At 30.5% G+C, this 13150-nt stretch overlaps 1 protein-coding gene across 2 annotated transcripts in view; it reads right to left on the reverse strand.

Moving 5' to 3' along the window:
• LOC148620162 (synaptotagmin-15-like) overlaps positions 1–13150 on the reverse strand; it is a 170416-nt gene that overhangs the window by 89784 nt on the left and 67482 nt on the right. The window contains exon 1 of one of the 2 annotated variants that reach the window (XM_088580792.1): positions 11300–11535. The exons of the other annotated variant lie outside the window; for it this stretch is intronic. Coding sequence (XP_088436918.1) covers positions 11300–11306 — 7 coding nt within the window. The 5' untranslated portion in view covers positions 11307–11535. Of the gene's footprint in view, positions 1–11299; positions 11536–13150 lie in introns of those variants that run through there. 2 annotated transcript variants of the gene reach the window in all.

A 13150-nucleotide genomic window follows, 5' to 3' on the forward strand; every position in this document is an offset into this window, starting at 1 on the left:
GGTATAAAAAATTGGCACACTAGTATAAAGAGTTCGTAAACGACTACATCTACTTTAGAACGACTAAACCGACTATAACATTGGTTCCCTTGATTACTCTTTCTTACCAATATGTTCTTGAAAGTTCTTTAAAAACAAAAAAAATATCGAGAATAACCGGTGATTAGTTATTTCATGCAGTTTCTTTATGTATTTTAGTGACCCATACTTTACACCTGCTTAATGAACTTAAAGTGAGGAAAAGAATCAAACACCAGTTTTTCTCATGCCAATTTAGAAATTATCAAACATGGTTAGATATAATAGTTATCTTACTCCACGACTGCACTCTTACAAATATTAAATTCGCAATATCTTGGAAGAGTAATCAAGGGAACCAAGGTTATAGCGGTAACCTAAAGAGAATGTAATCCAGGAACAAAGACCATACATGGAAAACAGACAAACACAAAAAAGAACATAAAGTAACTAAAATCATATGTACAAAGTAACAAAAGCAAATGAGCAACTTGGACTCCACTGAAAACTGGGAGCATGGACCAGGTGCACCGGTAGGGTAAGCGTCCTCTGCTTTTCTAGAAACACCAGTATTGAAATACAAGAATGCAAGTTATTCAAATATGTCTATCCGAACAACTGTTTGTCGCAAGTAGGCTACAATGCACAATGTTGTACATGTATATGAAATAAGTAATCCTTGAAAGAGTAATCAAGGGAACCAAGGTTATAGCGGTAATCAAAAGAATGTAATCCAGGGACAAAGACCAGACATGGAAAACAGACATACACAACAAAGAACAAAGTAACTAAAATCATACATACAAAGTAACAAAAGTAAATGAGCAATCCGGACTCCATTAAAAACTGGGAGTGTCATTGAAAGAATGTCATTTGAATTTATACGAATATGCTAAATAAATCTATCTAAAAAATACTTAGCAAAAACTATATTATTGAATTGTTATTTCTACAACTCACAGGTTCATACTTGTGTCTTCACTTTAGCATAATTAATCGAAACTGGGAAAATAATTAGTTGCCTATATATATTTCAAGCTGTAATAAATGATCTTCCTCTTTCGCCGACATTGGCCTTTAAAATGCATCACATAGGGGAGTTTCAAGTAGCAGGAATTGCATTGATTACTACCCGGAACACCTATTGCAAATATAAGTCCTGAGTCCATTTCGGATTTAAGTGGGTTCATGCTGTCTATTATTTTGCATACGTTGTTTTTGGTTCTGCACAATCTTTTCATGTGCTGTTCTTTTGGTGTTTCTTGCATAATTTTGTCCACTGATTTCCCCTTTTTCCTACTTTGGATATCTTTACTTCCTCTGGGGTCAGGAGTCATTTATTCATTTTATATTTTTGCCATTCAGAAAAATTATTTTAATAGATTTGATTAAGTTTCAATTTCAATACATATATGAACACAAGTAAATGCTCACATTTCAAAAGAAAATCATGAATGTTCAAAAAACCTTTTTTTATTTCCGCGGTAGCTTTGTGGAGTCTTTACTAAATAATCATTACACATTGGCAAATTCGTCTTTACAGATTTCAAATTCAGTTATTTTATCAATGTTTGGTATGAAAATGAAACTGGAAGTGCATGAAAATAAAAACTGTAATCCGATGTTAATTTACAACTTAGTTATTTTGCAAATATGAGAGAAATGTACGACATCTGAGAAGTCGACAGCCTATATGATGACTATGGAAGTGTTTTATATTTCATGTGCTTGTTCTGAGATAGAATGAAATAGACATTAATGAGTTTTTGTGCCGTTAAATAACTGTTTATTTTGATTTTTAGGAATGTCATCGTTCTGATACCGTCGATTTATCATTCTTGATGTTGGGGCCTTTCAGAGTTTGCTTAATGGTATGGTTAACTTGGTTTAAGACACTAAGTTAACCTCTGAAGGTACACGTATGTACTGTTTCATATTTGAGTAATATAATCTAGTGCGTTTTTTTTGTTTTTTCGTTTCACCATATTTTTTTTCAATCTTCTGAGCTGAATGAGAATCATTTGCTCCAAACAATTGTGTAGGAAACAAAAAACCGAACTTTTGAAAAACATTTTGAAAGTGTTATCAGCGCCAAGTAATTGAATATCAATACAATTTGTAAACACTCGCTAAAACTTGTCAAAATAACAAGATTCGCTTAGAACATTTAATAGCAACCAATCTACTATGCAGTATAGAACTAGAACCTACCATTTTACATCAATCACGCTCTAATATACCTGTAGCAGATTAAGTTTTCATGGAAACGAAGTGAAGAATTAATCATATCAATCGCAGATTAATTTCTTTCTCGCAGGAAGTATGATAATTCGTTTTGTTGGTTTAAGCAAAACGTATTTAGAAATTGCTAACGAGCTTCTCTTTTGTCATCAGATTTTAAATATTGATTTTCAGAGTTGTTAGGTTCTTGTATCAATTAACCTGTTTTAATTTTCTAGGCATGCTAGAAGCTTTCAAGAGTAAATGCTATTTACGTTTTCATCTAAGCACGCAGAACAATATTCCACTATATTATCAAATAAACTCAGCGTGTCTGCTGAATACATTCGTAGTATCTTATTTGTTCGGATCGCATGCACAGGAAGGATTATGGGGAGTTTTTATACTTTAACTCTCCAACATTTTTAATATCGGGTATCAGATTACACAGTACCGAAATCGAATACCGTAAAGCAACCTGAACGCTTATATGAAAATGCAATATAAAGTTGAATTACTGTTTGTTTCGTGATCGAAACGTAAGGTAATTATTGAACGTGCAATACCGTTGACCCTTTTCCTTGAATCACATTCGATAAGCTTTTTTTCCTTAAATTTAAATTTGAAGTAATCTTGTTTTTTCTGAACAGTCCTAGTCCACTCCTGCGTTTTAATACTGCGTTGTTGAATAAGAAAAATGCTTTGGTTACATGTAGATTAATTTTAACAAGTTCTAATGCAGACGGTTGATATAAAGTTAAAATGGGCTTTGCATGCCTACAAATCAATCAAACTTATGTATGCTTTTTTGAAATTTTTATTTTCATTTCCCCCAATAATCATTAACGTTTGAACTGATGTATAATTTGTCAAAAAATAGTTGTACATTAGTGCACATTCTCTTAAGCTTCTAAAAATTAAACAATCGCTAAATATACAAATCGTCTTGTGTTTTTTATGAATGTTGGTCAATTGATTTCATTTATTTTTGAATCTCACATCCAACTCACAAAGCTTAAATTTGAAAATTGTACTATTACATAACGCTCTTATTGATTTTAAGGGAAACATTAAAATATTTTTTTAATATAATAATCCAAGATCAATGTAGATATCGACAAAAATATACAGAACCATAAACACAGATGGCCAATTTAGAGATCACAATTCACAGTACCTGGCTAAATATCAAAACTGGAAACAGAGGCGATCTACATACACAACAGGACAAAACAAAATAAAATTATACATGAAACTGAAGCAAAGGAAAGACAAAAAACATACAAAAACTAAAATACAGGAGGGACACCAGGTCTTCAGGAAGAGTATATGTGTGTTATTTCGTTAGCAGAAACTTATATGACAGTGCCTCTCAACAAAGAAAGTCTACAAAGCACATACACTAGTGTAACAGATCAACTATGAACATATACTGCATAAACTTGTTATGTTGGTATAATATCATTAAGGCAGTATACAATTGGAAAAATCAACTTTTCCTCATTTGCCATAAAATCTAAATCCACAAGTTTGGTGCCACTCATATAAAGGTAAATGTCAAGATTGGGATCAGAAAAAGGCGTCTTTATTCTTCAAAGTTCATTTGATGAATATATATCAAATGATATTTTAATGATTGTTTTTTTTTTATCAAAATAGGTGATGTGATATTACTTATTTTCTATTAATTGTTCAATTTATATAGAAGTCAATGTTTTCCATATTTAGCAAAAACAACAAAATTAAATAAATAAATAAATAAATAGCGCTGATACTTTGAATAAACAAATAAGTCTTTGCTTTGCAGCCACATTATTGATATTTTTTTTGTAACGTCTTAAATGGGTTCTTATGGTATTATTCTGATATTTACATTTTCTTTAATTTGTCTGCGTGAATCAAATCGTCAAAAAGAATTTTTAAGAAACCGTGAAACACTGCTCTATTCGTACAAATCAATAAAGTAAAATAAAAAAAAAATGTGCAAAGACAATAAGTTCAGCTTTTATAGGTTTGAATGCTGGGCGGATTGGAACACACCTAAGTTTAATTGCGATTTGAGTTGTAGAAATCCCTTATTTACGTATCCAAGACGTTGAAATGAACAAAAAACTTCAATTTATGCGTATTTAAGGCAATATTTGAATCTAAATGGTTTAATATGACAACTGTAAAATTACGTAGCGCATTAGTGATCAACTTTGAAATGGTAAAGTGTGGGAAAATACCGTCAATGTTTGAAACTGTTATGGTAATAAGATGTTAAAATAAATCTTATAAAAATCAATTCGATGTAAATTGCTAGAATATACTTATATGTACAGCTGAACTGAAAATAAAAGGGAAATGATGCAAGAAAGTATTAAAGGTTATACTAAAAGTACGCAGTGTCTCTTAGATGCGATAATTATTGCCCATGCCTTGTCAAAAGGGTAACAATACACTTGGGTCACGTTTATTTTATTTCATATGAATTCTAGTAAAACCATATGTCATCTTTTTAATTATGATTTCAAAACATTTGGTTTGTTATTTTTGTTAATTGATTTGTACCAGTTTCCGTATCGATATATACTTTCTTTATTGAAGAGACTCAAACAGTTTGTAGAATGTCTTCGTCTAAATGTCAGTCAATTTGCCGCTATAAAATTCTACTCATACACATGGTTACACGAATAAAAATATTGATGGTTTAGCCCATTGTGAAGTTCAATAAAAATCACTGTTAGATGCATTGTTAGTACAAAAACATAAACTCGTATGCAAATGAAGTTTATTGGTACCAGTCACATGATACTAGTACACGATTCTGCTCTATTAGTAAGGTATAATATAGTTGTGTTAACAGGAATTACGGTGAATTAACTCGTCGAAAGACATTCCGTCGTGTCAATTAAGTACACTTTTTGTTTCGAAAAATCCATTTAAAATGAATGCAAACATAATTCGAAATAAACGTTATCTCTTTGAGACTGAGCACCGGCGAAAAATTATATATATAGGGTGTGACTCATGAATGGATGAAATGTTACTTCAAAAGTACGTTTAATATTCGGAAGTGTTTGCTTAATCTTGGTTCTCTTGATTACTCTGAGAACTCTAAACATAGAGCGACTGTCTTACATATTTCCGTTGGTGGAGAACATAGCGGTGCAAAGATATTATATAATTATCTACAACTACCTCCATCCATTATAGATCAAAATAAAGATAAAGATAAAGCCTAATATTAAAAGTAAAGAAGATACAAAAAAATAGACATGAGAATAGCGGGTACAAAAAGTTTAACAGCATTCCACTATGTACTATGGTGATGTCACGAATGCAGAGTAAGTCCATTACACACACAATTGAAACTCGAAGAAAGTAGATTTTTAAACTTATTTGACTTTAACAACATTCATCAAGTACTTTATAAGGAGGAATTACGGATACAAAACCGATGCCACCTTACTATCCATCTAATTCAAAGACAAAAACAAGAGGACAAAACATGCATTCTCCTGCCATAAAGGAAAAACAACGGGTATGGCGAAACGCAACAAATGCAACGCGTTTAACCTAAAAAGAATAGTAAATATTTTTAGAGGTCATCAAAATATCTTGAATAAGTATGAACTCATATTTAGGTTAGCTCTTGAAAGCCCTGACAACAACAGCAAGTGGACATTTGGACCTCAACGATGCTTTTTAAGGTTAAAAAAGAAACCATCTAGCGGGTTATTAAGATTGTCAGATACGGAATGATTACTTCTTCCATATTTCACTGTCAATTCATCGATTATATTACATTACTGAACTCGAATTTCATTAAGATAATAATCCATTATAACAGGTGTACAATGTATGTTGCATTACGTAGTTATCATTCTAAGACAATTTCATAAAATCGACCACCTAAGTTAAGAGAGTTAAGGTTGTAAAATTTTAACGGACGCATTGACGAAATAAAAGAAGGATATCTTAAATAATAAATAATAGGGGATACACTCATCATGTAAAAATAATATAATAGACAATACCTCTCAGACACAGGACACGTCAAGAAAACGAATATAGAATTAATGGAACTACCCATAAAATTCAAGAGCATACCAAATATTTCAACACGGCAATACTTATCAACAAAAACAAAACAAAACAAAAACCAAAACATAACAAACAAAAAATGACACCCCACCCCCACCAAAAAAAAAAAAAAAAACAACAACAAACCCCCCAAAAAATCAAGACACGAAAGTTATGCTGTGCACGCATTCCCAACATGGAAATAATCATTTCTATTGTGTAATGATAACATACATAAATAAAGTCAAATAGACGTCTGGTAATCGATCGATCTATGAAGTTTTTTACTGAAAAAAGTAGGAGTGAATTCGCGATGTTCGTGATTATAAAGTCTGTTTGTATACAGCTGGTAAGTATATTTGTACTAAGAACAGATCCATGACATGGCTTTATGAGGATTAATCGTTATCATCTTAAGTAGCAGTCGATAAACTAGTCATTTATTGAACTTATGGAACCTCCACAGGGTATTTGAGATAAAACATAATATTCAATTATACCAGAATAGTAATTTGTTAACGTATTTGTTTTTTGAAGTCTACGTAGGTTTAAAAGATGAATTACAGCTTGTATTAGAAATTTGGCAGAAACGTTAGTAGCCAAGTTGAATTTTAAACATCGCATCATTCAATGACCTCGTCAGATTATGGCAGTCAATATGTTGACAAAGAGAGATATAAAATAAATACAAATACAAGTCGAAATCTCTAAAGGATAGGTCGAAAATCATCCCAGTGACGCTTGGTATATTTTAAGAAAACTCTTGAATACACTATTCTTCTTTCTTTGTATTGTACAGGTTAGAACCTATGAGTAATGGATTTCGATACTTTGGTTTTGAGTTCTTCTTGTATTCAATAATTAATTTTTAACTAATTTGCTGAGAGTTGTTATTTCACCTTTCTTTGTTTTGAATACTCTTCTTCACAATACCTTCTTTCTACAACTTTTAAAAAAAATAAATACATAAATAAATAAATAAATAAATAAAAGTCTATATGTGTTATATACGTTTACACTTAGTAAGGATTTAACCACTATAAATATAATTATTCCGTGGGAAGAAAAACAAAATACATTCCTCGCGTTAATTGTAACACCGCCTGCTTGATTAATAAGTCTGTCCTCCTCTTTCATAAAATTAATCCTTGACATCAATGAATATATATATGTACATGTATTTCTTGAATTTTGACAATTTTTACGCCATAAGCTTCAAACGTATAAAATAAAATTGAAAGGTGAATACCAAGTGCCAGTGGAATTTTTTTCAATCCATCCTTTTAAGGCTTCGACTGGCATTTGTATCTTTTTTATACCTCTCCATCACAAAATATTAAATGCTACAACCACATGAGGTCATTGTCAGATAAAAACGTCTTTTATTACATATAATTTATTAATTTTTAAGTATTATTTTTTGTGCAACTAAAACTCCCTTTGAACTTAAAATCTATAACCGGCCAAAATTAAAAAAAAATGATAAGATATTATCGCGAAAATGAAGCAAAAATCGATTTTTTTTCTAAATTAGCCGGGTTCGTTTGGAAATCCATTACTCCAGCGTAAGGTAAATCGTTGAAAATTTTCCGGGTTGTAAAAGGACGCAGACTCCACGGATTTATATGAACAAATGTTGAATGCGTTATTTAAGTACATAAGCTAATGATTTGTCCTCAGAAATAAAAGAAAATCAAAATGTTTAAACTTATTTGTGAACCCTTGCATGATGTTATATCACTTTTGGTGTAAATAACTGACCTTTCAACTCACCCTTTAAGAGTTGCATATAATAATATTTGTAAACTTTAAGGCACCTAGCAAACAACAACTTGTAGTAATTTAATAAAGTATCAGAACGTAATGATTTTCATATTATTAACAGAGGTATAGTTCCTTGGCTTGTAATATTGATATTCGGCGTTGCCTCAGACCAATATAACCAACATTAGACCTATAACTAAACCACTATGGAAATCACTACATATTGATACCATAGTTCTCTGGCTTAATACTTATATTGTTATTAGAAACCTTTCCTGTTAAACATGTTATGTTGTTATATGAAAAAAAAAAAAAAAAAAAAAAAAAAAAAAAAAAAAAAAAAAAAAACATCTTGAGTAAGTTCAAAATATGTTCAACTAAAGTGTTCATGGTTGCCAAACTTAACCAAAACGGTGATGACGTGGACGCGGCCTTTTAACAAATTCAGAAATTTATTAAAAGTCATTTTATTATATGATAAATCAAACGCGAAGAGGCTAAAACATATTGCACTAGTCCAATATATCAATTCAGTTATGGATTTACTTGCGTATTTTTATAAGTGATGAGACATTTTCTTTTTAAATAAGATGAGCTTTCAAACTTATATTTAAGATTTCTATTCATTTACAAGATTCTTATGCGTATTTGATAGTGTAATCAAGGGAACCAAAGTTATAGAGGTAATCAAAAGAATGTAATCCAGGGACAAAGACCAGACATGGAAAACAGACATACACAACAACGAACATAAAGTAACTAAAATCATACATACAAAGTAACAAAAGCAAACGAGCCACTTGGACTTCACCAAAAAAAAACTGGGAGCATGAACCAGGTGCACCGAAATTTCTATCTTGATGTTTACAAAATAAACTTGCTTTGAAAACTTTCGTTCTTTGAATGAAGTATATGTAATTATTATACCGATAGCAGTGTTTTATCGAATGTTTTCCATAGTATTAAATTTCGCTAAATAAAATGGTAATGTCACTCTCGGATCTACAGTTCATGTTGAAAATGTCGATAAATTGTGAAGAAAATCTATATAATAAAGAGAATGGTCAATTGTTTGTCGTTAATAACAAAATTATAATCATTCGTGCCATGAACTTTAAACAGTGTTCTTTGATTAGTGTCGAAGAACATCGTATATCTAGACCTTTTAATTTGATAAAAAGCATCGTATCTACCCATAATATCTTGAGTTAAAGGATACTACATACACTGTAAAGTCAGCCTTATATCTTGACCTACACTTAGAGATCGACGGCAAGGGAAAACTGTTGACCATACTATACGACAAACGTGATGATTTTCATTCAGTATTGCCAAGTTTCCTTTCATCTGTTGAAACATCCCTTCAGCACCTGTGTATGGAGTTCTCATATCACAACTCATACGTTATGCTAGAGCTTGCCGTAATTACACAGACTTTTTGTATTTTGCTAGACTTTTTACACTTAGGCTTCTGGGACCCTGTTATAATGCACTCTATGTTGTGTTGGTTTGTTTTCCATATCTGGCGTTTGTCCCTGAATTACGTTCTTTTGCATTCCGCTAGAAACTTGGTTCACTTGATTATTCTTTCTTTTAAGGAGGTAGACCTAGGGTAAGGGACATAACTCTTGAAATCAGTGATATTCTTGCATCATATTCAATTTTACCAAAGCCCATCAAGTTACTTTGATGCTTACATGAGATTGATGTAAAATGCTGAATACAAACGTTCCAATGATTTTTAAGAGTTGTGTCCCTTACCCTAGGTCTACCTCCTTAAGTACATATTTGACTTGATGGAATTATTAAAACATAACATTAGAAAGTGATCGTCGTAATTGCAGTTTACATCCAAAACATTACACAATGTCAAGATATAAAAACACCAAGTACACATAAATACCTAGTTTTTGTTACATTTGTAAATGAATCGAAATCTTGAAATCCAGTTCTAACGCCTGTGTATAAACGGATAAAATGAAAACAAATAAACAGTGGCTCTTCATTTTAACAGAAGTGCAGACAATTAATTGATTAATTGGACTATTGCCTTCAGTTTTTACCATTGTTATTACCAATTATCAATTGTCTAATCAATCATTGTACAAAACAGACGCCATTAGAAGTCGGGCTGTAAATTAAAAAATAAGCTAAAAATATAAGGCAACAAATAAAAAATTCTGTAATTTTCAAATATACTGAAATTCAAGATATCTAAATAAATGCAGCAAACGATAGAGTATGTTGTATTGTAGGTTAAAATACATAAATTAATCTAAAATAAATAAACAAAATTTAAATAACATCAATTGGTATACATAGGATAATTGGTGTTGAAGTAAAGCATGTTTGCAAAATTGTATCAATTGTATACCGCGTTACACTCTTCTGACGTCAGGTTTATGCATTGAGACCTTATCAAGTTGTTCTTAAACTGTAATATTTTTTTCCGTTTAGGCAGGTGTTTAGTTAAGATAGATTCAACATGCATTGTATCCCAAACTGATATGAATGAATTTCAGAACTTTGGTTAAAAAATTTTCTGATTTAAACAGAATTCAGTGTATATCTTAAAGGGTTAAGTTAAAAAATGATGATATCATACGCGCCATCTGGTCCCACATTGATATAGCTTTCGTTCGATTACAGTAGGACATCTAAAAATATATCGCTATACCTGAAATTTGTAATATTTATTACAAAAAAAAAAAAAAAAAAAAAATACAAAATATACTTTTTTTTAATCGCCTAAACCCATTCCCCCCCCACAAGTATACCATTATAAACTATACATTTTGGTAATTACGAAAAGATACTTTATATGCATATTAGATGGTTGAAAAGATACGTTTATATTTTTTGTCAATCGCCTTAAGCCAGTTTCGCCAAACGTATATTATAACATACTATTTATTCTGGTAAAAATACTTCATATACTTGTTATATAATGAAGAAAATACGCTTACTATTTTTTTTAATCGCCTGAACCCAGTGTCTTGCCACATATATACCATTATAAATTATTTATTCTGGTAATTACGTAAAAAAATACTTCATACGCCCTTTTGGTTGTAGGCAAAAGATAAATGTTATAAGTAAATTAAAATCAATAGTGAAATGGATTCGTCAGTATACAATCGTTTGCGTTTTTTTTTTCTTTTTTCAGAAAAGCAATATGTTGCATTTATTGATAAATTATTATATTCTTAATATCGTTAATTGTTCTTACCTTTCATATTAAATGAGATGCTGTCATCAATGCGTTGTAAAAGAATCGAATTAACAGCACTTTAAAAACACACTTCGTTATAAAATTTGTGAATCATTTAAATCAGTTTCCAATAGATATGAAACAAATTACGTGCTATACTCCAAAGTATAGTCATCGCTGCCTCAAACAGATGCTTATTTCCCACTACGATTTCAATCAAAGTCATAAATTAATAGTTTACACCTTCAGTGTATTGGCTAATCGATTTCATATGATACATTACCGATAACGTTTAAGTAGTTGTTTAAATAAGAATTTTAATGAGACCGTCACGATATTTTTATAACTAGAATTATACAAATGTTACCATTTTTGTCGACTTTATACTATTCAATAATCCGATCTTTGTTTAAGTTCATCGTTATAGATTGTGGGTGTTCTTTAGCATAAATATATATATTTATGAACATAAGTTGAAAAGTATCGATAAGTAGGTGTTTTAATGATGTCTTGAAAACTTAATTCATTCTACCTCAAATCATGCATACATGTACAATTCTGTTGATAACAATCACATTGATAGGTACTCCATCGGTTACATTATAGAAATAAAGTTTGATCTCAGTCCATCATTTACGGTTTCATTTTTTTTTCAAAGCTTCATATATATATAGTTTCTTGTTATGCCAAAAAACTTTTTCTTACAATGCTTTGGTATGTTGGCTAAGTATGTGAAAGAAGCTCAAAAACGTATAGAGAAAGGTTAGCTTCTTAAAATGTAATATGAGACCATTGGCTTAAAAAAAATATGAAAAAAAACCAAACAAACAAAATTACCTATTATAGGATTTACTTCTGAATAACTTAGGTCTAAGTATTCCCCATTGATGTATGATGACTCGGAATTCAAGATGGATATGTTAACCTGTAACATGTGTATACCACCAATAAGTAAATATGTATTGCTATGTGTATTATCATCATAATAATGTTTTTTATATATTGTGTTACTACCTCTGTAAGATAAAGACCCCTCCTTACACTTAGAAAGAACATTTAAATCGTATATATTTTACGAGAACATTCATACTAAAATCTGTAAATAATTAGTCTGTAACTAATTATAATGCATTATATACTAAAAGTACTGAACATTAATATTTAAAATATGTTATATTACTTCGAAACCACATTTTATTGCATATTATATACGCAGTCAGAAGGCAAACAAATACTTTTCATTACATGTTAAACCTCCCTTCAATGATATGTGTGGAATTTATAAGATCAAGAAGTGTCACGTAGAGTCCCCAATCGAAATAAATTCACTTCTAGTATTTGTTTTCTTGTTTTAAAGGTCGCTATATTATAGTCAAAAGATTTATCAAGTATGATCGATTTTGTATAATCAATTGTTTACATAATTTGTGTCCACCCAAATTCAAATCGATATCATAATTGTACTCATCTTAGTTTCTTTGTTACTTTCTCAAAGGCACCTTAAGATGTTTGTGTTGTTTACATTGAATTTCTAAAACCGATATACATTGACTTACTACAATACAAAGACTAAATAATAAAAGACCAACCATACAGAATTACGAAAAAAAAAATAAACAAATTATCATTAATAAACAAAATATCTTTAACAATACTAAATAACAGCATTAATTTTCCTATGAAATAGTTCAAGACACCCTTTACATAAAGACTCATATATTTATCGAACTTTTTAATTACAAAAAAATCGAAACACTCAAACCATTGACCCATTTCTCGTATGAAACAATAATGTAGTTCCTTTGACATAATTAGTGAAACTCATCAGCACGAGATTTGGCTTTCTATTTTGATATATTTGGTTTTGAG

Source organism: Perna viridis, chromosome 4 (assembly GCF_037379345.1).
Source record: "Perna viridis isolate PV_CMFRI_1.1 ecotype Kerala chromosome 4, ASM3737934v1, whole genome shotgun sequence".
Lineage (NCBI taxonomy): Eukaryota > Metazoa > Mollusca > Bivalvia > Mytilida > Mytilidae > Perna > Perna viridis.